This window comes from Echeneis naucrates, chromosome 17 (genome assembly GCF_900963305.1).
Source record: "Echeneis naucrates chromosome 17, fEcheNa1.1, whole genome shotgun sequence".
Taxonomy (NCBI): domain Eukaryota; kingdom Metazoa; phylum Chordata; class Actinopteri; order Carangiformes; family Echeneidae; genus Echeneis; species Echeneis naucrates.
Window position 1 is genome coordinate 19,966,539 of NC_042527.1, and position 27,003 is coordinate 19,993,541.

The 27,003-nt window shown below is 43.2% G+C and overlaps 2 protein-coding genes across 8 annotated transcripts; both read left to right on the forward strand.

The window, feature by feature from the left end:
• Positions 1-1,726: 1,726 nt before the first annotated feature.
• Positions 1,727-11,860, forward strand: crema (cAMP responsive element modulator a). Of its 4 annotated transcripts, XM_029524754.1 has the most exons (8): positions 1,727-1,835; positions 3,132-3,231; positions 3,376-3,507; positions 5,145-5,233; positions 5,348-5,493; positions 5,986-6,174; positions 10,660-10,819; positions 11,149-11,860. In XM_029524754.1, exons 2-8 carry the CDS (start codon positions 3,142-3,144, stop codon positions 11,291-11,293), a joined length of 951 nt encoding a protein of 316 aa, XP_029380614.1. In that variant the 5' UTR covers positions 1,727-1,835; positions 3,132-3,141; the 3' UTR covers positions 11,294-11,860. The 4 variants fall into 4 exon arrangements, with proteins under 4 accessions (XP_029380614.1, XP_029380615.1, XP_029380616.1 ...); XM_029524755.1 differs by lacking the exons at positions 1,727-1,835; positions 3,132-3,231 and having other exon boundaries at positions 3,381-3,507; positions 5,145-5,273; XM_029524756.1 differs by lacking the exons at positions 1,727-1,835; positions 3,132-3,231; positions 3,376-3,507; ... (1 more) ...; positions 5,348-5,493; positions 5,986-6,174 and adding an exon at positions 8,719-9,049 and having other exon boundaries at positions 10,630-10,819.
• Positions 11,861-16,080: 4,220 nt separating this feature from the next.
• Positions 16,081-26,701, forward strand: LOC115057821 (cyclin-Y-like). 4 transcript variants are annotated; one of them, XM_029525038.1, is made up of 11 exons: positions 16,081-16,330; positions 23,871-23,945; positions 24,478-24,495; positions 24,713-24,747; positions 24,961-25,055; positions 25,161-25,196; positions 25,478-25,535; positions 25,663-25,782; positions 25,980-26,146; positions 26,223-26,385; positions 26,469-26,701. In XM_029525038.1, exons 1-11 carry the CDS (start codon positions 16,177-16,179, stop codon positions 26,583-26,585), a joined length of 1,038 nt encoding a protein of 345 aa, XP_029380898.1. In that variant the 5' UTR covers positions 16,081-16,176; the 3' UTR covers positions 26,586-26,701. The 4 variants fall into 4 exon arrangements, with proteins under 4 accessions (XP_029380898.1, XP_029380897.1, XP_029380896.1 ...); XM_029525037.1 differs by lacking the exon at positions 24,478-24,495 and having other exon boundaries at positions 24,713-24,753; XM_029525036.1 differs by lacking the exon at positions 24,478-24,495.
• The last annotated feature ends 302 nt before the right edge of the window (positions 26,702-27,003 follow it).

Consider the following 27,003-nt stretch of genomic DNA (forward strand, 5'->3'; position numbering starts at 1 on the left):
AGTGGTGGATGCTGCTGAATGAATGAAGTGCTTAACCACCATTCTGTCAGAGATTAAAGGGAGGGACTTGGCGGTGCAGAGTGCTGCCCTTTGATAACAGCAGGAGCCATGTTTGAACAGTACGACCTCTCCTGCCACACAGGAGGACAGATGGCGGCTCCGGGGGTCAACCAGAGTCAGAGCTAAATAAAGGAATTCAGCGAGCACAGAACAGATTCTGCTCTGCGCCCACAGAACAGCACCAAACTCTTCATATCAGAATTAAAACATATGTATATTGAAAACAGCTGTTTTAACTGAAACCTGAATGATCTCTCATATCAACTGTTTACAAATAAGGTGAGTTTGTGATCTTTCTTGTGTAATACATTGAAATATCAATACAATAAAATAAAAAAAGACCATTTCCTTTTTTTTTTTACTTTCAGTAAACATATATGTGTGTCTTAAATAGATTGTTCAGATGAAGTCTGGAGAAAGAAATCGCATTTTTGAGGAAGTGTGCGATTACCCAAACACTTTTCTGACAAAGCTGGTGCTTTTTATCAGCAGGTGGCGACAAATCTCCTCTCTGTAAACACAAGTATGCCTGGAAGAAAAGAGAAATACAAAGATGTTTCATTAAATTACTGATTTATCTACATGATAAGAAATCAGAGTCATGAACTGGTGGCTGACTTGAAGCTGCTCGAGTTTCCTATCTTTAGTTACAAAAACATGCTATAGAACTTGACTCTTTAATAATATTATTTTATCACCAATGTCACATTTTCTTTTTCCTTTTGTGAATTAGAGTAGTCTTTGGTCCGGGGGCCAGGGAGGAACCCGTTAGACGCAGGTCTGATTTCTGGTTTCTGAATACAGGCTCGATGCATTTCTTAAAAGTGATCGCAGCTGTGTGGTGTCAAAGTTCAGTTTCAACCAGGCTGCAGTCTGACTGACATAAAGTAAAAAAAAAAAAATTTAATAAAAAATCTGTGGCTTGGTACGACGTGACGCTTTGAGGAAAACCTGCTCATTAGACAAAATTCTCACACAGTAACTCCCAGCAGAAAGTTGATTTCTATACAGTTTAGAGCTTCTTTATGCTCCTGATCACAGCAAAAAAACTAACAAAACCAAATCAGCCTTGAGGGACATCTCCCTGCACCAACCCACCATCAACACACTGGCTTTAATTATATATTTCTGAACCCTTTCATGCATTCTGGTCAGTACAGAGGAATTCAAAAGCTATTTCTTTCTATATGGATGAGTCTTCATTTCAAAGTTGTGCAACAGTGGATGCTAGTCACCGGAAAAAAAAGAAGTCCCCAAACCCAAGAGTGCAACGCAGGGGAGGAATATCTGTATTCATATCTGTATTCACATTGTTTTGTTAACAACATATTTCATATTTCCTCTTTGAAAAATATCTGTTTAAGGGTTGCCCACAGAATAAAACAAACACTTTTTTTGAGGGAGGATTTCATAACAGGAGAATGAAAGGGTTAATTTTCTCTCTTTATTGTTATTATTATTATTATTATTATTTATCTTCTCATACAAAATCTTCCTGACATGTCCATATAAAAAAAAAATTAAACCATTTTCAATTTTTCCACTCTTCAATAATAATAATAATAATAATCACCATCATCATAACGCTAATAAAGCTGTACACGCCATCGGGGAAGTCCTCAGGGGGGAGTCCTCTCGCTCCGCCTCGACACTCTTCGACCATAAACCGACTGGTCGGTCGACATTTTCGGCACAGCAGCATCATCAGCGCTGACGTGGAGACGACGTGAGGCCCGGGCCGTCATTCGTGACGAGGCGGACGACGTCAAACTTCGGTAAGTCACCGAGAAGCTGTCGCACTTTTTGGCCGGCGCCAGTTTGGGCAGAGTTGCCCAAACACCGCCTGCGCTGCGGAGCTTTATGGTTGATATTATTATTCATTATGGATGGTATTATTTTTATTTATTATTTTAAATGAAGAGTCCGGGCCTGAGAAAAATTACCCCCCAACAACACCACCACCACCACCACTCCCAGCCTGAAGGGGGGGGGGAATAAAAAGTGGCTTCAGCTGGCAGCTTTTGCCTGTTTCAGTTTACAGAGCTGCGTCAAGTCACACAGAATAACACGGATAAGGAGGGATATCGCTTCAAAATAAAATATTTAAAAAGGAAAAAATGGCACATATCACTTCCACCTGAAGAGCTCACTTTTTTTTAAAGAAAGAAAAAGAAGCATGTTAATTTTCTGTGCTGCTGTAATTTTCAGTTTGTTTCACAAAAAAAAAAAAAAAAAAAAAAAAAAAAAGGGGGAAGTGAATTTTTACATTCAAGTTCCTTTATGTGATTTGTGCAACTTGACTACAACAGGTCATGCACTGTACTTTGTGTTTCACTTTATGTTGTGTGTTTGGGGATTTCTCTTCATGTCACTGTGGTGTGTTTCATTTCACGTCTGCTTTGAGAAAACGGCGCGCTGCAGCGAACGGGGGGCCTGTGGCTGTAAAAAAAAAAAAAAAAAAGCCTGAGCTTCAGCCTCCAGAATCAGAAACTTCCCTCCAGCTTTCATTTACGTTCCTTGTCTTTGCTAACAACAACTTTAATTTATTTTATTTATTGTGGTGGTTTCTGCCTGGCAGTGCAGAAAACATGCCATACTGCAAACCCCTAATGAAACACAAGAGAAAGGACTTTATGGGAAACAGACAGATCTCTATGACTCACATGACCACATGACAAATTGGCAGATAAATCAAAACAGTTGAGAAAAAAATATCATATTGAATGCAAACTGTTTGGCTGCTTGAAGTGTCACGGAGGGGAAAAAAAAAAAAAGAAAAAAAAAAAAAGGGGTTTGTTCCTCCAGAGTTTTTGCTCTTTGCAGCTTTGAAGTGTGTTTTATTCTGCAGCAAACCAGCCCATAAAAAGTGGAAAATCCAAGTTTGATGCAGGTATCAAAAGTTTACGATTTATCCATGAAGCAATATCCTGTTTACAAAGGGCAAGAACTGTGGCCCGACTAGTTCTGGGAAATGTGTGTTTAGATTTGTCTGTTTATTTGATAATAGTATTGGAGGAGACGACTGTCGGCCTCAGTAATTCTGTCAATGATCTGCACTTCTTTCTCTCCAGGGGAGTTATTATGGACACCTCGGTATCGTCTCAGCTCGACAGCAGTTTAAATGACTCGGATGGAGACGAGAACCTCAGTGAAGCCAGCCCACCTCCTCAGGTGCGCACACAGGCGCACACAGCTTGTTGTGAACTCAGTCAGCACTGTAAAATGACAGAAGTTTGGTTATGGTTATGGTGGTTCCTCCTCTTCCTCTTTCCTCTGGTTATCTTAATATCTCGGGATCTTGGCTTTGATTGGCAGGTATCTGTGGCGGACGGGTCTCCAGGTGTGACTGTTGTTCATCTGTCTGACGGTCAGACAGTGCAGGTCCAAGGAGTCATCCAGGCCCCTCAGACCTCAGTCATACAGTCACCACAAGCCCAGACTGCACAGGTGAGGCCACATTCCTGCAATAACTCTGTCAGAAAAGAACTCCAAACGGACCGGAGCTCTAAAGCGATAGTACGCATGCTTAGCACAAACAAAAATGATCAAATCGTAATTGATTAAATCAAGTGGAGCATTGTGTCAAATTTAAGTCCAAATCTCAAGTTCCGGTTTTAGTATTTGACAAAAAGAAGAAATGGAGGAGTAAAATGTTGCCAGTGTTCAGCTGCTGTGTGTAGGAGGAACTCCGGACCCGTTAATAGGATTTATTTGAGTTGCAGGAGCTGGAGGTTTTAAGCTCATCAGTCTAACCTTCATCCTCAGGAGGTGTTGTTGTTGTGTCTGAACAATACCATTACTCCACAAACGTAAACACATGGAAGTTTAGATCAGCGTGACGCTGGCCCGGAGCTGCAGTGCAACCGATGTGTTTAAGAAGCACAGGTGCATTCAGTACTTTCAGCGGTTAAAGAAGAAGAAAATCAAAGATTATCAGCTGAGGCATCTCAACGGATATTTTCATATGTGCCTCTTGAGGTTATGTTGTCATTTCATGAAGTGTCTTCACAAGAAAAATTACTGAGGAGAGAGATTCAAATCTGCAAAGCAAGTTAGAGCAGGTCCAGACCACAAAGACGTTTGAAGAACCAATTTCATATCAGTATGTTTCATCAACAAGTTTTTCTCCATCGTGGTTTTGCAGAAGCTTCAGAATAATATTTCCACTGTCGCAGAAATGAATCTGTGTTGCTGGTTTTTATTGCACAGCTCTGACTGAGCCTGCTTATTGAACTGGAGACGGCTGTGAGCACAGCAGGAGAGCTCTGACAAATGCAGTCACTCTGTTACTTTTCAAAAACTCTGATTTCAAGGATTAAGCTAAGCGAGCACAGACTCCATATCAGCACCTGTAATTATCAATAAACGGACGTGGACACTCCTCTGTTTAACCTGACAAATCTGACGTGTCTCCTCTGTCAGTGCCAAGGCCGCCTTACTGCTAAACACACAACCATTGTGTACAAGTGTGAGTCATCATAGCTCACTGGTTGATGACACAAAAGCAGTCCATGCTTGTTATTATTCCAACAAACATGCAATTTTGGTGAAAGGATGTAAATCTTTGTATTGATGCGAAAGGTTGATAATGCTCAGTGAAATTAGGGTTTCACCTCATAATTACAGAGTGTAGAAATCTGTAAATGCTCTGCAGAGAGATGTGATGGCTGAACAGATTACAGGTCTCCAAATAGTATAACGGAAGAAGCAGGTGTAGGATTATATTCTGAAACAGAACTATTCGTCGTCAAAAAATTAGAGCCTGCGTGCGGCTGCATCACGTCATCCAGACGTTTTTTAAGCCTGAAAGTTCACAACCAGCAAAAATAGACAGAGAGAACGCCTGTTCATTTGCTTTTCACTTTTTATAAAAATATTCCCTATCCATTTAACTTTTTGATAGTTTATGAATCCAGCCAATCAGAGAGAGGCTCAGATCCTCTCCTCTGATTGACTGACCTGCTCTTACCAGAGCTCCACCTCAAACTACGCTGAGATGGTTCTTGGTTCTCTGAACAGCAGAGAAGTATATTATACAGGACCTTTCAGGGTTTGAAATAAAAAGCCCCCTTTGTTTTCCACAGATTGCTGCTGTTGCAGAGCTGGAGGATGAGGAGTCGGTTGCAGACTCTCAGAAGAGACGGGAGATTCTCTCCAGGCGTCCGTCTTATCGGTGAGGTGACACAAGCGGCAGGCAGGAGGAGGTTTGCGCTGTACGAAGCTTAGCTCTAGAGAGTTTAACAATCTTTTGTGGAAGAATTTATTATTGAATTTTCTTTTCCTGCAGGAAAATCCTCAATGAGCTTTCTTCCGATTCGCCGGTAGTTTCGAAAATCGATGAAGAAAATGCAGAGGAGGAGGGGGCGCCCGTCTCGAGCGCCGCCTCGGCGTCTGTGCCCACCTCCATCTACCAGACCAGCTCGGGACAATACAGTCAGTGCACACCTTACCTGAGGAAGAATACAAGCTTTTCTGCTTCGCTCCTCTCCAATGTCAAGAGCTGTAACTTACATTGAAAAATGAGGTCATTGCCTCTGAGCACTTCCTGTCAATAGATCATTTCCTGTAAAGAGTTGGTGACAGAGAAGACCCAGCAGACTCCTGCATCAACTTAATTTAGGTATACAACCGTGTTTGATTTTAACAGCCTCAGTAGCTGTCCCTAATTATGCTGTAGTGTATTCAGGCTGCTTTCTCGTTGAAGTCAGGAGCATAAAGAGACTAAAAATGATGTTTCATGAATGCAGAGATCATCTTTTTTAGGTTTGAGCTGGATCTTTCCTGCTGTGAGTTACTGTGTGAGATTTTTATAATAATGAGCAGGTTTTCTTTAAAGCTTCATGTCCTGCAAAGCCACAGATTTTTTTTTTTTTTTTTGCTTTATATCAGTCAGCCTGGTTGTAACTGAACTTTGATACCACACAGTTGCAATCACTCAAGGGAGAGCGATCCAGCTGAGCAGCCCCGGAGTCGAAGGCCTTCAGGGGGGTCAGGACGTGACCGTGGCCAGCTCGCCCACCCCGCAGCCCGGAGCCGCCATCCTGCAGTGTGCAGCTCAGCCTGGAAACACTCCACAGCAGTTCTACATTCAGGGGGGACAGGTTCTCATCCAAGGTAGGGCTCAACGGCTTCAGGAATACATGGAAATTTCCCTTTCCATTTAGATTCAGAAGATGTAGAAACCCTTTAGAAAATCAGGGCTACTCTATGCAGCAGCCAGAGGAATAGGATTTATTTCTACAGAGATGTGTATATAATTGAGCCCAATCTGTGTCGGCCATATTTATTCTTTGATTGAGACCTCAACAAGATGCACCGGACTTCAGAGTGGTTTTTAATCTGAGAGCCAATTATTTTTAAGGTCCTTTATCTTCTTTGATTTTGAAGCAGGTCTAAGTTTCATTTTAATATGTTGAATACTTTTGTACTTTTTGCTAAATCCTGCGGGGAAAAGATAAACTCTTTGGTGGAGGGAACAGTAATCCTCAATTAAAACTGTGGGATGGCTTTGATAGGTTTCTCTGTAAATGAAAATGAGAAGCCACAGGATGGAAAATGGAAATCAGCTGCAAACAAGTTGAACTACGATCGAGGAATTTAATATCGCAAATGACTTAAATTCCAAAAAGACAGACACAATTTAAAATGAGGTTATTAGAAATAATTCACATGCTCTCCAAACTCACACTACGATTCCGTAATAAATGACAAACTGTGAAAAGAAAACAAAAACTAATGGCACGGCACACTATGGAAAAAGGAGATAAAATGGCCGTAAACGTACTGCTTTGGCTTTGGGATGGTTTCTCTGACCACTGAGCAGTCAGCAGCAAGATCTTTTGGAATTTCTGTCTGAAATATAAACCTATAATTTAATATGATATAAAACTAAAACTGCTAACTACAGATCTGAGTGAATGTGGTCGTACCTGGAGTCTGAGATTATTAGCTGTCTGCTGATCTGCTGCTTTCTCAGTCGTACAAACTCTGTCGCTGCTTCGGTTTTCTGACCCACCTCGAGCTGTCTTCGTCCCTTCTGCTGTGTTGTGTTCTGTATGTTCATGGTGAGTGATTGTTAACCTTCTGCGACTTTCAGATGTAGCTAAGTCATCGTGAGGCCTGAGGTTTTTGTGCTTTACCAGAAGCCGCACAGACTTTGATCTTGCGGGTCACATGTTCAGCTCCAAAACAGAATCAGGTTCTTCACTAAATCTCCCAACACGGATTTTTTTTTTTTTTTTTTTCTGCACCATGAGAAGCCTCTGTGTGAGGGTCTGCCAACTCTGTGTTCAGCTGTGGATTTCCTTTCTGATCCTCTTTATCCCAGAGGATTCAAACACGGCTCACACAGACACTGTACCCAGAAGGAACAGTCGCTGAGTCCTTCTGTAGAGCCGAACGGAGAGCGCTCTGAAGATCAGCTGTGAATGGGCCTGTCTGTAGTTTATTCTTATTCTCTGGCAGGAATCAGTTATGGGTGGGAGCGACGAAACATCTGAGAGTGGAAGTTTTTCTACCTGAGAAACCCAATCAGTGAAGAAAATGAAAGGAACAGCAACACATTTAAAGCTAAACAGACACCGAAGGAACGAAACTCATTTTGTTGTGTGGTTGATTTGTTTCTGTTCTGGTTTTAGTTCTGCAGCAGGTTATGAACGGACGGCGTGCAGTTTTGTAGCCGTATGTGAGGAAAAAATGGGAATCAAATCAAAATTTGGTGCCAGGTATTTTAAAGATCACCTGGAGTCTACGTGTAGATCTTCATGGGAGCTCCCACAGCTCTGTCACAACCTTCAGCCAACGACAGCGGCACATTCCATGTGGGCACGATTCCCCCTAAGTAGACGAGCTGCTGGTTCGATTCCGGGCCGGCCAGTCTCTTTCCTGCCTGATAAACTGTCAGGAATTTTCTAACTTTGTGATGTCACAACAAAGTAGCCTGTTGCCAAGTCCAGCTGGATCTGCCACTTGACCCTTTAAAAGGTGTCAAACATCTCGAACAGACTCTTGTTCCCTTCAGATTGACGTTTAGTTTTCATGCTCATGAACATGAAAGTGATGATAGAACTCATTGTGATGATGTGATGATGTTTCGGAGTGTTTCTGATGTTGACATCATCATTTGACTCATAATAATAATAATAAGGGCATTTATTTATTTTATATGTGCAATGCGTCAGTAATTTTCTGACCTTTGGCACAAATCTGTTGGTTACAGGAAATGCGAGAAGTTCTACTTCCTGTGTGCTGTGAGGTTTTTTTTTTTTTTTTTTTTTTTTGGCGGGGGGGGGGGGGGGGTTCCCCAATCAAAGACCCTTCTGGCATTAGTATTTCAAACAGTAAATAGGATCCGTTCACACGGGCTTAACTTAAATCACTGGATTCAGGATTCAGCGGCAGACATGTTGTTACCACATTAAGCAAATAATGTAAAACCTCAGTTATCCTCCGTTCTTTCAACACACACACACAGAAACATAAAAAGTCCAATCAGGGTGCTCAACAGTTTGCACGGCAGCCACTTGGGACACAATATCCTCTTGTTTGTTGAGCGTCTCTCTAGTTGCGTCACTGGGGCTAAAAATACAACCCCTCCCTCCCTCCCTCGCTGCCCGCCTGGCTCACATTGTGTTTCTCTACTTCAGCGCCTGCTCCGAGGGAGGGGAAGGGAGGGAAGGACACTAATCCTGGGTGTTTTACTGACTTCAGCGGGCAGGAGTGATGTCATTGTGATGTCAATGCCTGTAATTGTAATCAGGCTGTAAAGCTGGCGAGTGACCACTCTGATGCAGAGAGAGCGAGGAGGGAGAAGAGCATTAGCAGAGCGGCTGGAGTGAAAGCACAGAGAGGAGCAAGTAGTGGAGGAGTGTGTGCGGTTTTGTTTTGTTTTGTTTTGTTTTGTTTTTTTTCCTGTGGAGGTGTTCTGCTGCCGTTGTGCTGGATTATTGGAAACAAGACATGGCGGTAACTGGGGATGAGACTGAGTCAGGTGGGGTTTTTCTTCATTTGTCATTTCTTGCGGTGATGTATTTTCTTGCTTGCGTGTTTATGGATGTCGCTAGTTTGTTGTCACGCCTGTTTTCCCGTCAGGGTTGTGAAGTGTGATCAGGTTCCACCTGCAGATGAGATGAAGGAAATTCTGAGATAATGTTTCCAGCTACACTACAATATTTCATTTATTCTTTTTAAATCCGTGAAACACTGAATTTTCTCATTATTTCTGCTCCATGAATGGTAAAATTCAGATGTGACTGCCGGCAGCTGATTCAGTGTGACAGGTCAGGGTTGTGTTGTAAAAGAGGCAAAACAGAGCTGACAAACTAACTCTGTTCCTCTCTCCCTCCGTCACACACACACACACACACACAGAGCATTCACACTCAGTCTGCTCTCTGACCTACTACTGGTGGTTGTCAGGCAGAAAGGCTGGGTGGTGGGGGGGGTTGGTGGTGTAAGAAGTAAACGGGCGGGTGGCAGCAGGGGGGCGGGGGGTAAGATAGTCGTCTGTTTGACGTCACTTCAGTTTCCTGGAAGAGAAACCAGGCAGGGAAGAGAGAATGCAAACCGGGCGAGTGAAGACGCACACACTGACGTCAGCAGAGCCCGAGTCAGTCTGTTATCCCAGTGAGAGAGACGCTGTGTGTGTGTGTCTGTGTGTTTACATGTGCTGTCTCTTGTGTGGACAGGATAGAGGGGGAACAGACAAACTTCTCAGGAACAAAATGATTAGAAGAAGCTGAAATGGAGAGAGAGAGAGAGAGAGAGAGAGTTAAGAGTTGAGTCACTGATTAGATGACTCAACTCTGACTTCACACAAGCCACATCAGGAATGATGCTTGTTGCTGCTTTCTCAATAATCTTTACTGACAAACACAACGTAACACACTGAACACACACACAAGTGCTGCAGCAAGAGCCAGGAGTAAAAACCAGCTATATGTTTGTTTGTTTTTTTTTTGTGCGTGTGTGTGTGTCCGTGTGTATTACACTTAAATGATTTGATCAACTATTAACATTTTTGGACACCTTATTTAAACAAAAAAAACTCCAACAAGTCAAAATCAAAATCAGAAATACCTAATTGATATATGAAAATAAGTGTGTGTGTGTATCATCAACAAAATATAAGCGAGATGCACAATGTTGTATCTTATTTAACCCAACTAACAGTATTTACATGACGGGCCCAAAGCTTCTTCAGCAAACACAACACCTCCATTCCTACAGTTACAGCCACTTGGCTGTCATCCCACAGCATGAATTACTTATTTATCTTCACCCAGTAAGCAAGTTTTCATTTACTCTGAAATAATCATCATTCATCAGCTCCCTCTACAGCTTTGAATTGAGGCGACCGCACATTTTGATTTTAAAGGACCAACAATGGAGCAAAAAAGACAAAAGAAAGTAGAACTGAAGTCAAAAAACATACAAGTCCAGGTCGGTTGGAATTCTCCCTTCAGGCAGGAAGAACAGTGTAATTGTTGGCTGGCATGTTTTCTGGGATTTTAAGAACGTATTGTTTCCTTTCATTGATGACGTGTCACCATAAAAGAGGAGTAAAGGAAGTCTCTAACTTGTCCTTCTCCCCCCCTGTAGCTGCCACAGGAGACATCCCCACCTACCAGCTGCGGTCTCCCAACTCAGGCCTCGCACAAAGCATCGTCATGGCTTCGTCGCCGGGCGCCATGCAGAGCCCCTCGTCACAGCACGCCGAAGAGATCACCCGCAAGAGGGAGGTCAGGCTGATGAAAAACAGGTAGGAGGTTGTGATGGAGCTGTGGGAGCTTTAGGTTTTATTGGATAAAATCAGCCCTACGTGGTCGACTCTTATTGTTGGGATGAAATTTGAACCGCTGACTAATTAGTGATCTGAAATGAAACAATTCACGCAGGATTTCTTGGAAGTGGAAACTTTGACAGAGGTTTTATAGTCTGAAGTCACATGAAGTGCAAAAGCCCAGGCTGCTGATTCTACTTCTGTCCATGTGCTAATGTCAGATAGAGAGAACTCTGCACTTTGTTAAACCTGAGAACAAATTTTTGTCAGGAGACTCAAACGTATTTCCTTTTCCCTTTCCTCTCCAGGGAGGCGGCTCGAGAATGCCGCAGGAAAAAGAAAGAGTACGTCAAATGTCTGGAAAACCGCGTGGCCGTGTTGGAAAACCAAAACAAGACCCTGATTGAAGAGCTGAAAGCGCTGAAGGACATTTACTGCCACAAAGCTGAGTAGCAGTTGGCTGGCTGCGGTGACAGGCCGAAGACGGTGTCGTTTACAAACTGCTAAAGCAAAATGGAAAAAAACAAAAATAAAAAAACAACAACCAAACAAACACACACACAAAAAAAACAAAAAAAAAAAACAGAGAAGACTCTGGAACAAAAATTGCTTTGACCGTCTTTGTTTCTCTGCTCACTCAGAAATGGCTTACGCCAAATTCAAGAATTCAAGAAGTGTCCTGAGGAATTCGAAATAGCTCGAGCTTGCCAGTTTCGCTCTTGTTCTCATCTTGTGCTCTTTTGCATGTGAAGACTCAAGTGTCGTACACACTGTGCTTGCTGTTACTGCCGCACATGGTGGGAGGCCGGCCAATGAGAGCCGCCGGCTGAAGAAGAGGGAACAGGAAGAGGAAATACAGGTGCTTCCTGAAATTTGCACTGCTCAAGGACAGAGATTGCGAAAAAGAAAAAAGAACGAAAGGACGGTCGGCCGGTCAGTCGGGCCTCGCTAGCAGCAAGTTTCTCTGAGGTCAGACCAGGGGAAAAAAAAAAAAAAAAAAAGCTTGCGGATCCTCCACCAGCTGCAATCAGGAAACTCTACCAAGTTTACCTGATACTCATCCATGTGGTTTATGCTTCTGTTCTTAGTCGTCTCATGCATTCACTGGTTCATTTGTTCATTCATCACACGAAAACTCGGTTAAGGAGAAGCTTCCTCCGGTGTTTTGTCGGTGACGTGAATTCCTAGAAGTGTTTGGGGATTTTTTTTCTTTCTTTTTTAAAGGAATACCACTGAAGTACATTTGGCTGTTTATGCTCAGAACTTCAGTGTCATCTTTAAACGGGCATTGTCTGGATCAAACCTGCATTTGCAAAAGTCCAGAAGAGTTTTAATAGTTTTTTTTAAATCACTGAAGTGAGTTTGCCGTCGTTTTTTTGAAATGACATCACACGACTGTTGTTTGGTCAAAAGCACAGAAAGAACCAAAGCGTGGAGGTTATTAGACTTAATATTCAATTACGTTTATTTGAAGAAATTCACTCCACAAATTTATAGAAATTAGAAAGCCAATGTTACCTATTAACTTGTTGTAAAAACATATTCAAGATTAATTTACCATTCTGGTCATTTCCTTTGAAATGACTCTGTTGTGCTTTACTTTTTGTTTTGTTCTGTTGTTAAATTAACCGATATCTGATTCTGGCTGGATATTAAAATGCTCTGTTTAAAGGGTGATGCCAATTTTTCCTCTATTTTCTCATTTTTTTTTAAATGTATAGAGATTTAATTGGAATAATATATCATCTTTGTGTTCATGTTTCTGCTGGTATGGCGAAGTGTCTGTGAGTTTATTCCACTGAATATATTTGCCTGTCTGGCCTGTAGAAAACAATAGGATGAGCATCAGACCATCTGCCAAAGCTGTTTAAGTAGCAGTTAGGTGCTTAACTACTGTTTCGCTCAGTGACAACAGCATGAATCATCCTGTGGCAGTCGTCATATTTACCACCAGAAGGACCTGCTGCCGCATGTTTTCATGACCGAATGTCCCTCCTGTTGAAATGCTATATTGCAGCAGTAAATTTCAGGTTTCCTTAGATATCACTTAAATTTATGTTTGTTTTTTTTTTTCTCTTACCTTGGTGTACTTCTTGGTTTGAATTGTAAATGCAGAACTATTTTTTGTTTATCTAATAAAAAACTAAATTCTAATATGACAAAGACTGTGTTATTTAACCGAGAGTTGTGCGACAGATAGTATAAGAGCTACTTATACTCTCCCTTAAATAACTTAAATGTTTTTGACATAAGAAAATTTAGTAGCAGCATTTTATTCTGTTGTTTTTATGAAACTAACTAACAAACTTTTTGGGTTTGAAAGAAAGAGAATGGGACCCGGTCCAGAGCCTTGGGGTACTCCAGAGCGTGTTTATGCAAAGCTGTGTTTGTGAGATTGGAGGTAAACCAATGTTGTTCCTCTTTAAATGGTGTGAATAACACAACTAAAACACCAAGATGACATCAAGTATACAAAGTGCAGGACAAATACCCCCCCCCCCACCGCTCCTCACCGCACCCCTCTGCCCGCCCTGAATGTGACAAATCAAAAGTGTAATGAAATTCAAATGAAATTCAAAATGATTGTGTGTTTAAACATATCAAATTTAATTTCACTGAAAGATTTGAAAACAACATTAGAAAGACTTTACATGCCAACTAAGATCTCAGGAGCCAAAGAAACAAATTTATAAAAAAAAAAAAAAAAAAAAAAACCCTCATGATTGTGCGTGAAAATAAGCAGTTTCCATAGCAACCCCGCCGACAGAGCATTGATCTCGGAGGCGATGAAAGTGATGAAAGATAATTCTGTGCGATTCTTTATTGCAATGGGATTAGTTGTTTTCCCTGAATTTGGTGCAGTGCGGTCACACACACATCTAAGTGCACAATATAAACACATTGTTATCGTACTGTCTCAGACACACACATGCACACAATCATACAACACCCGCCCACACACACACACTAGCTTTCTTTCTTTATCTTTTGCAGGCACATGCTGCATAACCATACAAAACTCTCATTCCCCTTCTCATGCACCGTACAGACACACACAGACGCACACAGGTGGGAAACCTTGGGATTGCTCTCTAAGCATCAGTTGAATCTCTTCAACTCTCTACTTCTCTTCAAATTTGACATAAATACATCATTTTGACAGACATCTGATTCATTTGGTTTGATTTCATTTGTTTTTCATTTGTTTGACTTGTACACATCAAGAAGTATCAATGAAGTGGGATTCCACCTTGCTGGCATCATTGAAGGTTTATTTGCAGCATTTATTAAAATCAAGAGGAGGGATTTCTGCTTCAGTGCAGTTTATAGTATGATGAATTATTACATTTTTAACACTCAGCCTTAAGCACACTTTGAATCCACGGCATTTCTTCTCTTTCTCTTCTACTTAAGCAAAGAAGAGCAGAAGTGGGCTGAAGACTTGTAGTGTGGGAGTCTATTGAATATTTCATTTTGTTGCCTTTCAAACATCCTCATGGCCTTTGGTCCAGTGTGGCTGGAGTGGAAATTTCCACCTAGAGACTGGTGGCCCACATGCAGGGAGAGACAGCCGACTATCCTGGCAACGACAACTGCTCCTCACCGTGACAGTCGAGCACGACCTCTGCTGTTCGGCTCTCACTACTGCAGCAGAAAGCTCAGTTCTGAGGAGAGGAAACATCAGGTGAAACATTTAGCTGAAAAGTAGTTCGAACTATGAATGTTTCACTCAAATTAGATTAGAGGTTTCATGCCTCGTGCGCTGTAATCTTTCCAGCAGCACACAATTTGACACGGTATTGCTTCGATTGATGATTTGTTGATGTGCTGAACACGCTGTAAAATCTTGTGACATGTGCAGGCCTCAGCATGTACGATCAGGTCACTGCAGCCAGCTTTCCCCAGATGAGGTGTGTTGAACTCACACAACTTCTTCTACAACTTTTTGTGTCACCAAAACCGAGTGTAAGGCGGAGCTGAGGAGGACTGAGATCTGGTTCTGTCCAGTATCCAATCCATCCTGCTTTACAGTCAGTTTTCCTCTGAATGGCACCTTTTTTTTTAAATAAACATGGTGTTGGTTCGAAGAAGGCTTAAAACTAAAGACAGAGACCAAGAAAACGAATAAATCAAGTAAGGAGTATGGACATTTTCCCATAGACTTCAGTACAATCACACTTGTTTTTAAAATGCAGGTTGTTTCTCATTTATTCTTGGAAGAAAAACGGCAGAAAGTGTTGAACCGGATTTGGTTTTTCAGGTTTGATCAGAATTCGTAGTGACACTCACCACGAACTCACCGTGTTTATTTTGTGGACACTGGTTCTGAAAAAGTTCTGAAACAACACAAAATGTTGTCAGTCCGGCTGTTCCTGGTGGGAAATATCCCAAAAAACGTGGAGATCTAAGTTGTGTTACATTCAATTGTTGTCCAACTCCAAGTTTATTATGAGGTTTAAATTTTGTGTTTGATTAATCTATGCACATTTATTATTATTGTTGTTGTTGTTGTTGTTGTTGTGAGTTGACCAGCAGATGGCGCCATTTTGATTGAAATCTATGCAACAAATTTCCCACATTCAGGCTTTAGACTGCATCACTAGAAGGAACAAACAGTGACTGGCTCTTTAAATTCTTTAGATTTTGGTTGTTACATTTGGCCCTGAATGTGTCACACATTTATTTTTTGCTCAGGAGGAACCATGACGATCACCACACCGATTCCAGTTTCTTCCAGATGAATCAGCTGACTCTGAATGTGATCTACATGTAGAGGTCATCTCATTTAATGCTGGAATTTAATTCTCAAATGAACAAATATTCTGCATCATACAAGTGGGCCTTTGTATTTTACTGATTTTTGGATCATTACATCTGATTTCACAGAAATAAATATCAACCCCAAATCATTCAGCCGGCTCTGTCACCGCCCCCTCCAGCTTTCTGCTCTCTCATTTGTGTCCTCCCCCTTGAACCGGAACCTTTTCTGGGGCTTTGCAGCCCTCCCTGGCGGTGTACCGCTGTGACATCCAGCCGCTCCTCCCGGTGCGCCCGGCCCGACGCTGCTCGGTGATGTCTGGGACAGCAGCGGCGGGGGCAGGACGCATCAGCTGTTACCGGTAGCCTGGACGTTTTCACCGCCCCCCCCCCCCCCCCCCAACACACACACACAGACACACTCCTTCCTCCCTCCTGTCTCCCTCTCTCACCGGGAGGATCCATGCGCGCCGGCCGCTCTCCGGATGCGCACAGGCGGCGGTGATCTGCGGTGGCCTCCTTCGGATCGAGCTCGGATCGACGACACACACAAGCCCTGCCTCGAAAAGGGCTGAGACATGGGGGCCACGACCTCCTGCTGCGTGTCCTCCAGCCCCAAGCTCCGCAGAAATGCCCACTCCAGGCTGGAGTCGTACCAGCAGGAGTCGGATCTGAGCCGAGAGGAGACCGCCTGCAACCTGCAGCACATCAGCGACCGGGAGAAGGTGGACGGTAAGCAGATGAAGTTCTGGATCTCACTCTCTCTAAATAACAACGTTTTTCCAGCTTTAAATGGGGGGAGAGCAAAAACAATAACTGCAGGGCGGATTTTCAGCTCGTGTGAGCTTTCCAAATGTTGTATCACTCCAAATCAACATCATCTCATCTAAACATACTCAGAAATACTCTGTCAGAGAATATCAAGTTAGAAAAATGAAAATGCTTCAGTCAGTGTTAAAGACAAATTCACTTTATTGTGAAAGGGGCCGGGGAGATTCTGACTCTGTGAGATATTCCAGATATTTGGAGTCTCGGATGATCACCCTTGACCTCCTGTGGGATTTATTGAGGAGAAACAGACTCAGCTCACAATCATCTGCCATCAGCACACATGGAGAAGTTTTTCTCCCCTCCCATGTGTCCTCGCAGCATCCTGCTCATGAGGGCAGACTCCTTTGTGCTGCGTCTTTGTTTTCAGCCTGTGCATGAAAGAAACTGCAACTATGGAATACAGCCCCCTCCATTGAAACATGCTAATATGCATTACAATTGACCCATTCACGCTGGAAAATGCCTGCTAAATGGGCTGCCTATTTTCAGCTACCAGCCGGCCATCTCATCTAAATGGATTTCCTCAGAAACTGTATAAGTCGTCCGCCACTCCTTTGAAACATGCTTTTCCAAATCAAAAAGTTTTTGCAGCACTGCTCTGTTTGTCTTGGAGGTTTAGTCTCGATGAATTCTGGCTGCTGCCGACTCTGAGAAGTCAGACCTTATCGCCGACGTTGTGCTGTATGTTTGTGAGGTGTGCTGTCTGACTGTCTGGCTTCGCTGTGGTCACAACTCAGATGCAGATATTTTATATTTCTCATCTGCAGGCAGGAGATGATGTTGTTGCTTCCTGCCTGGATAGTATTCCTCCAGCAACGTAAAGGCAGTTATTTTAGAAGAAGCCAAATCCCCTCCTCTGCAGAACAAACAGAAGAAAAGAAAAAAGCTGAATAAAGTAGATTAAATAGATTAAGTGGAAAAACTCGCTCTTCAACAGACGTTTCTCTGATCAAAATCCAGATGCTAAAATATTAAAGCCAACCTACTTTCAAACCACTGAACTGCTCTCCAGCGGCTGCGACTGTGGGACTCGTCTGAAAACAGAAGGTTTCCTTGTAGTTTTGGGATTCTGTCTTGCCGGTGCCAGCTGAAGGTGAATCGACTCCTCGGATCGATGGCAGCTGGAGCCTTTCACTCAACATGTCCATTGATCAGGGATGTCATTCCCTCCTGTAAACTCGACCAGCGTATATGCCACTTACATTACACATGCCATTTGTGGATGCTTTTAGCAGGAGTGCTTTGGATATTACGGCGGATGCTTGTGGTGTTGTTGTGACTCCAGTTTCGGCGGTGGCAGGGCCCCGTGTCGTTTCATCACCCTGATTGTGCAGCAAAATGGATATTTTTCTTTTACCTTCTTCCAAAATTGCTTTGTGGCGTTACTTTAACAGGATGTGTGATTGCCAGACGCCGTCCCAGCAGAGGAGAAAATGTGACGTGAAGCAGCTCCAGAGACGGATGATTGACAATGAGCCCACGCTTCTTGACGGCACTAAAGAAGACTCGTGCTGAGAGGCCGTCTGCCTCCGATTGAAACCGGAGCGTGTCTAATGCGTTGGCTCTGTTATGAGTTCACAGACAGTATGATGGAGATTAGTGGGCTTCATTAGGATCTGCACTGTCAGAAAATGAAATAGTCTTCACCCCCTTAAAGAAAAAGCCCAGAGAGGCAGCTGTGAGTCTGCGTCAGACCAGACAGGAGAAACCTCCGGGGACGGATGATTGCCAAGTATTAACGCCTCAATTTAGAGCGTGACACGCTGCTTTCAAAGACATCATCTGCTCCTGATCCAGGGCCGGCCTTCTGCATCAAAACCTTGAAGTTCTCTGTGGTGCATTAAGGTTTTATTTGGATCTGTGCACGTAGAGACCAGAGTGCCACGGTGGCCTGAAACTCCTGCACACAGAATGAACGTTTGGATTTTCACATTTAAAAAAATGTGTTTTTTAGGTTTAGGCAGCAAAGGCACTGAAGTTAAGAAGTGAATCGACATTCCCAATCGGACTGAGGTCTTCCTGTGGTTGCTGTTCGCACCAAACTGTGATGTACCATTCATTTAGTAACATGATTCATTATTTTTATTCACTTTTTTGGTATTAAACTGAGAAAAAGAATGACAGCGACTGTAAAACAGTGTCGTCTTATGTGAGATGAAGATGCTGAAAGTTCTGCCTCGGGTTTGATCGCAGTCTTAAAAACTGCTTAGGAGGATTATTTTCTTGTTTGGATGAGCTGTCGCATATAAAACAGGATTAAAAGGTTCAAGGAGTGATGGAAAACCTGAAAAGACTTCAGGTTCACCGTTTAAAACCTTTAATAGTAGATCATGACGTCTTACCCTGTTTTGTTTTTGGAAGCATGAACCGTATTGGAAGCTTTAGGAAGTTTAGTTTGATTGAAATGTGAATGTAAAACGACACAGTTGTGTCCGTCAGTGTGGGCTGTTGTGTTGTGATGATTTTAGTCTGACCCTCCGTTGTTAAGCACAGATAATCACTTTGCTACGTAACACCATCAAGCCTGACCAGAGCTGAACTGCTGGCTCGAGTTTCAGGAAAGAGCTTAGATTGTTAGGAGGATGTTTTATTTATTTATTTATTTATTTATTGTTTTTGCTGTTTTTAATGGCTCTCACATTTTTATGTGTTTCTGAAGAGACAGGTTTTGTCATTGTGTGTGATATTAAACGTAGCATCAGATCAATATACGCCTTAAAAGGCAGAAAAGATCAGTTTAGACAACAGGATGAGTGTTTTTGTCACATGGGGCAGCAGACAGTTTGAAGTTTCTACGGTTTGATGGCGCTTTCTGAACGATGACAGAATAAAACCTGAGGAAAATGTAAGGTAACAGACTTTTTGGAGCTTTGGAGCTGACTCCTCACTTTTCATTTGAAAAGATAGATGTTGTCATCATTTTGATGATGAGCTGCTTAGAAATGGGGAAATGGGGTGGAGGACAAAGACAGCAGTGCTGATAACTGCCCCCCCCCCGAAGATAAACGGAGGGAGAGAGACAGAGAGACAAAGCACACTGTGTTTCTGCGAGGCGTCAGCTGACGGGCTTCCATTTAGCCACGGCGTTCGGACCCCTTTGGTGACCCCTGTGTCGTGTCGTCATATCCAAGAAGATGTGAAGATGTTTTGCGTCTTGTCCAAAGAAGCTTCCTCAGAACTGAAGCCAAAAAGGGCTTCTTCCTCTAGTTTGGATTGGACTTCGGGTTAGAGCTAACACCTGAGCCTGCTGGTATTGATTTTGCTTCAAAGGCCTGTCATGAAACAAACCGTGCACCATAATGTGGCAGTTTTATGCTTTCAAATGGCCTCGTCACATTTGGGCTGGCTTCACTTCCAGTCCTTAAAAATGCTGCAGCGTTTATTGGACCAAAGTGTGGGGGCCTGTACCGGAATATTCTTTGACCGAAGTCTGTTAATCACTGGTGTTGTCTCTTTATTAGGTTTCTGCAGTAAGCGTGGAGAACGTGGTCTCTTCCATAACATGCCTCGTTTTTAAGTTAACTGCACCTCGTTCTTAATTCTTCTTTCCTTCTTTTCTACAGGCAGCAGATTTGAGTGGCAATGTGTCTTCTAAAATTGTGCATCTGTTGTTTCCGACTCAGAGTGGAGGCCTGAAAGTGACGCCAGTAGAAGGTGTGATGGTCTTAAAACTCAAAAGATACAAAGTCAAATTGGGCGGAAAAAAGGTTGAAAAGCTATAGTTTTGGTTTTAGTATGTAGAATATGTGGTGTGTATTCCAGGAGTGAGTTTTTGTGTAGAAAGATGAGTGAGCGACGAAAGTGAAAGGTGGAGAACAGGACACACACACACACACACACACACACACACACACACTAATGACCGGCATCACCTCACAGTCTTTCCATCAGCCTTGTTTCTGGTTCCGGGGAGAATGAAGTCATATCGAAGATTCCTGCTGAAGTAGCACAAAACATCCAGTTCTTTCCTCTGTGGAAGCCACATAAAATCCTGATCCTATTTTTATAGCAGTCGTGTGTTTCAGCGGGAACAGATGAGTGGCTTGGCTCAATATGTTAGCAGGAGGGGAAACAACTATTAAAGCTTCCAGTTGGAAATATAATGAAAAAACCCCAAACTGATGTCTGAACATTGAGTTTCTTTTTTGTTGATGATAGATTATTCCTCTCAGCGCCGGGATAATCACAGGAGAGGCTCCTTGTTTGATTTATTGACTAGTAATGAGTCTAATTAGCTCTGCGCCTAATTAGCACTTCAGAAAGGCGTGCTGCTGTCTTTGAGCTGTCCAAGGCAGAAAACACTTTAAAGGCTTGATCTCATTTCCATGAAACAAGGACGACGTCAGCTATCTTTACAAAACCGATCAAAAACAAAACAAAACAAAACAAAACACTCATCATGCACCATCTGATTTTTATTTTCTTCATACCAATACAAAACTCTGTGACCTTTAAAGGTGAAAACTATTTCATAATTCCTGCTTTTACAAAAATCCATGCACGCTGCATTTGTCAGGTGCCTGAGGTTTGTTGTGCCGTTTTGTTAGAATAATGAAATGGTGACGTCTGGTTTTTGTGTCTTAGTGGGAGTAATATCAGTAATGAGTGCGTGTTTGCTTTCTCAGGACATTTTCTCTTTCCAGGAAAACTGTGTGTACCAGCCACTTCTGTTTGTTTAACCTGGTGTGTGTGTGTGTGTGTGTGTGTGTGTGTGTGAGATAAGGTACACGATAAAGATGAACAACCAAACAGTTTTTTAAATTTGGTTTTTATTAAACCTAAAGACGTGCCACTGGGTTCGTTCATCCAAAATGAAAAAGCATTTTGCTGTTTAACTCACTGAGTTCACTGCTGTGCTGTTTGGAAACTCACCCATATTGTGGTTTAAATATGTTGGGGTATTTTTATATATTCCACTTAGTTCACTTTGGAGGAACTGACTGATGTTGACCGGCTGTGTGGGAGCGAGTCGGGCTTCATGCCTCCGCAGACTCCAACAACAACATTCACAGCGCAGATGGAAATCAAAGTGTTTGCAGAGGCTGAGCTGCTCCGGAGGCCGATGAAGCCCAATAACAACAACACAACACAACAATGACCCGCAACCAAAGACTTCAGTGAACTGAACACAAAACCGTGAGAAAACATGGCGTTTAAACGCTGAGTGGGCTGAACAGCTGACCGAAAAGTAAAAAAATGTCTTCGGTGTTGTTTGGTTGTCTGGCGGTGATTCTGACTTAGAGCTGAAATTAAAAGCTGATAACTTAAAGGAAGGAGATTAATTTTTCAGCTCTGCGGTCCCGTCATTTTCCTGCATTCTGCTTCACGGCGCTGGTTTCAATTTTCAGCGTGTGAAAACTGAACAAGGCCAGAGACGGACCTGACGTATCTGCTGAGGCCGCCACAAACTGCTCATTGATCAGACACCGACACAGAAAAGATGCTCAAAACAAGCAGATACAGAATCCAAAACCACATCCAGCACAAAACACCACAAGTCGGATTGGACAGAAAGAAAGGTGGGGATGCAGTGCAGTTCTGGATGTGGCTGCTGAGAGCAGAGTGCGTCTGTTGTTGATTCATTATGTAAGAACAGTTCGGCCGACAGGTAGGCCTGCCAGCTGACAGGTCAGCCAGGCGTCTCCTGTTTCACTGTGCAGAGTCTTCTTTAAGGTTTACTTCAGGCGGCAGATATCGCGTGTCGACACCCGACACCAGCTGCTGTGAGCCCCGGGAGTTCCAGCCGGGGGGGGGCCTGTAGTAGGTCACATCCTGTCAGATTTATTTAAAAAAAAAAAGGCTTCAATCAGTCCGCAGAATCCAGCACGAGGCCGAATCCTTCCAGACTTAAATCCATTTGAAGGTCTGCGTTTTATTTATACTTTTTTTATTCAATCAGGAAGTCAGAAAATCAAGAGCTCATGTATTCAAATGGAGAAGTTTTCAGTGATCTAAATATACTTCAGCAAAAATTTATGAAAGAAACTAATAAATCTTCTCATTCTGTCGAAGTAAATAATAAAAAAAAAAACCTGACAGATTTAATGATATAAATCTAAATAATAACTCCTGGTGTTTTTCCAGAAACAAACAGCCTGCAGTGATTTATTAAGCAAAGTGTGGTCTGTGTCATGTATTTGACACATCAGCGACGCCTCTGAGAAATGATTCCACAGTTACAGGAAAGTGTGTGTCTGCATTATAAAGGGACAGAAAAATTCCTCACAGTGTAAAATCGGTGAATAACTGGAGCAGAAAGTAGAGAACTGGAACGTATTGAGCACGGCTAGCGTCACCATGTGCACCAGAAACCGCTCCCAGAATAAACTGGAAAAGGTCAGCCTGTTTGTTTTCTGACCACAACCAGATTTCCAAGTTTATCGATCAATAACTTCGTGTTGCGTTGAGGGGAAGCTCGGTTATGGAGGTCGGCGGATGCTTTGTTGTGCTGGTCGGTGTTGTTCGGATGCTGAAGTCAGGCCCGGATGCAGCGATAGTCCTGATTACTGTAGCTCGAGGCCGCTGACCCGAGCTCAGTCTGCTCAGCCCGGCGGGCCGCTGAGTTTGTGATGAACCCAGAAGGGAGCCGAGCTTGAAAGTCTTCAGTCAGAAATCCATCTCTTTGGGCCGACCCTTCACTCGCCCTGTCAGACGGCTGCTTCTGCCTGGATTGCCGTCCTCAGACTTTGAATCTGTTTTAATCATGCAGGAGATCTGAGTTGGTTAAAAAAAAACAGAATAATGCATTTCAGGTGTCAGTGAAGGGAAGTGAGATCATGCAGAAGGTTATTAGTTAGACTGAAATAAACTAGTTTTACAGCTGTTAGCTGGACCCAACTGAATTTGGTGGTGCCTCAAAGGAGATCTGAGGATCCGGACAGGTTTTGGTCAGGTGATCGGAAAGAGACGCCTGTCTGAAGCCCGGTGTGATTTTCTGGATGGGATTGTTTGGGGTTTTTTCTGTCTGCAAACAGGAGCGGTAGTCTCATTGTAACTCCCCCGCAGTCAGACGTCCTGCAGCAGCTGCTTCCACAGACTGTGATTTTAAACTCCATCTTTAGTTTGAGTGCTGGCTGTGAAGGTGCTGCTGTTATTAGCAAGGAAGGGGGGATACAAAGCATTTTGGCACAAGGACACACAAAAAAGAGTGATCCCCTCACGCTTCATTAGATGCACACACAGATGTGTCTCTGGCCCTTGGCCTCAGGCAACAGTGCAGATCAGCTCTGGATGGCAGCATGAGTCATACCTGAATGCAAAATAAGAAACAAGCTTCGAGCCACACACAGCAGGAAGCGATGGAGCAAAAGAATAAACAGTAAAATATTCCTAATTAAATTTTCATGAATCTGTTTCTGTTGCTGTCGTCGCAGGAAGCCACATCGCTGCTGCAGCAGATTGTGTGTCACACAAATGACCCGTTCTCTTTGTGCTTTGACAGAGTTGAACATGGAGTACAATCCGTCGGACCATCCGCGGGCCAGCACCTTATTCCTCAGCAAATCCCAGAACGACGGTGAGTAGCTTTTATCTCAGAGGGTTGGATTTATTAGTCCGTTTTTGTTCATTGTTTACTCGCTTAATGAGCTTTGGATTTAAATTAATTTCATCTCTGTCACTCAACTGGCCTTGTTGAGAGGCATCTGAACTGAGTTTGAGGCTCTGAAAAAATACATCTGGGATTCTACAGCAGAAAGTTTGCTTGCTGATGTTGGTGTAGATAAATAATCAGTTCATATGATGATGATGTTGTCAGGTTAATTCAGTTTGATATATTCCACACACTGATGGATATTAAGGGATACATCTGATGTTTAGTTGAGCTTTTTAAAATATATTTTTAATAAACAAAAGAGGATAAGAATACATAATGTTTATGAGTCAATAAAGATAATTTAACTAACTTTTGGTCCTTCACTTATAAAACTGACTGGGTTTGTTCGTGCAGCTCAACCAAACACTGATATTGTGTGTTTCCTGGATTCAGAGCAGTCGGGAAGGCCTTTGTAAAATAAAATAAAAGACTTTGTGGTTGCTCTTTTTTCCAGAGGTGCCCTGTCGGAGCGGTGAGTAGTCCTGAGTCTACCTTTGTCTCCCTCTGGTGGTTTAACAGCATCTTCTCCTCTAACTCTGCTCAGCTGCTGTAACAAAGTGATTTTCTTTTGTGAGCTGTAATCATCCTGAAGTGCGTTCTCGCTGCTGAGGTTTCTGCGCTCCATCGTTGTGCTGCTGCCAGCGCCGGTAATTTAATCTTCTGACAAAACCTCTCGTTTCCCTCTGCAGTGCAAGACAAACGGAAGAGCCTCTTCATCAATAATGTGAGTGTGCCATCGTTTCTGTTCTGTCTCTCTGCACAAAACGAATCTGTGTTATTAACCACTGATTTACTGCTGGACTTTGTGTTACCCTGAATGAACTACACGCTACAAAGAGCCATTCTGCTTCCCTTAAAGGCTTTCAGTGGGTCAGACATAAACATGAACAGGCCAATAATACTCACTGTGTGTGTGTGTGTGTGTGTGTGCGCGCAGCACGGCATGTTGAGGCGGAAATACAGCTCCTGCTCCACCATCTTCCTCGACGACAACACAGTCAGCCAGCCAAACCTGAAGTACACCATCAAATGGTTGGAAAGCCTCAATAAAAGAGCGATGATGTCTTTGATTCAGTTCCCTGTAATTCATTTAAAAAAGTGAAAGTGATTCATTTTATTTATTTCTTTTTTTGACAGTGTAGCGCTGGCGATTTACTACCACATAAAAAACAGGTGAGTGATGTTTTTGTGATACGCATCTATGTGACCTTTAAGGAAAATGGGAATTTAGGTGTGTTGAGCCTTAGTTGTGACATTAGAGAACTACTATAATCAATATCCATCAATTAAAAATGCATTTGTGCATCATCATCACGTATTAGTAAGATACACTTTTATCCACCATCCGTTTTGGCTGCTGCAGTGACCCTGTCAAACATCTGGACACAGTAAATTTAGTCTTTAGCTGCTGTAAACAGATAAATCAACCTTGTGACTGTCTTGTGTCCTCACAGGGACGCAGACGGAGGAATGCTGCTGGATATATTTGATGAAAAGCTTCATCCTCTCTCGGTAAGATTTGCAGATTGTCCTTAACTCGATCTCCTCTCCCAGCCTTCCTCTTATTATGAGAATCATAAATTATCATGGTGATGTCCTTCCCATCCCCTCCTCTCCTCTCCTCTTCTTCTTCCTCCAGAAGTCTGAGGTGCCGCTGGACTACGACCGGCACGACCCCGAGCAGAAGCAGATCTACCGCTTCGTGAGGACGCTATTCAGCGCCGCTCAGCTCACCGCTGAGTGCGCCATCGTCACACTGGTAGGATTCTCTGGCATCCTCCATCATGTTTTCATCTGCCCGTGAATATACGGAGTGGAGCGTGAATATAAAGTTACATCGTCCACCGTGTTGAGAGCTTGTTAGGTCAGCAGACCTGAAACCTTCTGCTTCTGAAAATGTTGTTGCTGGGTTCTTTTTTTTTCTCGTTGTCTTTCCGTGTTGTTGTTGTGGTGCAGGTCTACCTGGAGAGACTGCTGACCTACGCAGAGATCGACATCTGCCCCGGGAACTGGAAGAGGATTGTTCTGGGTGCCATCCTGCTGGCCTCCAAGGTCTGGGATGACCAGGCCGTCTGGAACGTGGACTACTGTCAGATCCTGAAGGACATCACCGTGGAAGACATGTGAGTGGTGGAATGAAATGGGATCAGGATTCATTCGGTTTCTGCTGAGCAAAAAGGTGAATCGTCTTCTCTGCAGGAATGAATTGGAGCGGCAGTTCCTGGAGCTGCTGCAGTTCAACATCAACGTGCCGTCCAGCGTCTACGCCAAGTACTACTTTGACCTGCGATCGCTTTCGGAGTCCAACAACCTCAGCTTCCCCCTGGAGCCGCTCAGCAGGGACAAGGCCCAAAAACTAGAGGTCAGCTTGTTTCAGTGAAACCTGAGTTGATGTTAACGGCTGAGTACGTTTTCTTCACTCTGAAGCTGGACTCTTCTCTCCAGGCTATTTCCAGGCTGTGCGACGACAAGTACAAGGACGTACGGCGGGCCGCCAGGAAGCGCTCGGCCAGCGTGGACAATCAGTGCGGACTCCGATGGGTTCCTGCCATTCTCTCCTAACCGCTGACGAACTGCCACATACTGAGCAGCAGAGACGCTGAACCCAAACCTCTGGACCTCACAGCTGAAACCACCTAACGTTTTTTTTTTTTTTGGGAGATGAGGTGAGAGAGTTTCTAACTTTGCCTGATGCCTTCGCAGTGCTTCAGCTCAGCAATGAGAGAGAGAAAGGACCTCCTGGTTGTTGCGTCACTGCGGAGAAAAACCCAGCTCTGGACCACGAAGGTCCCCAAAGACAACTTAACGTAAAGACTCTCTCCGTTCAGTTTTCTGGTTTTGTCCGACTAATCTGACATAACCTGCCTCTCAGACGGCCCTGGAATTTTTCAACCATGCATATTATTTATTTTTACCTTTTTATTATTTGACCTTTTCAACAGTTGCAGCTGCCCGGTCCCTGACTGCAGAATTTCAGAAA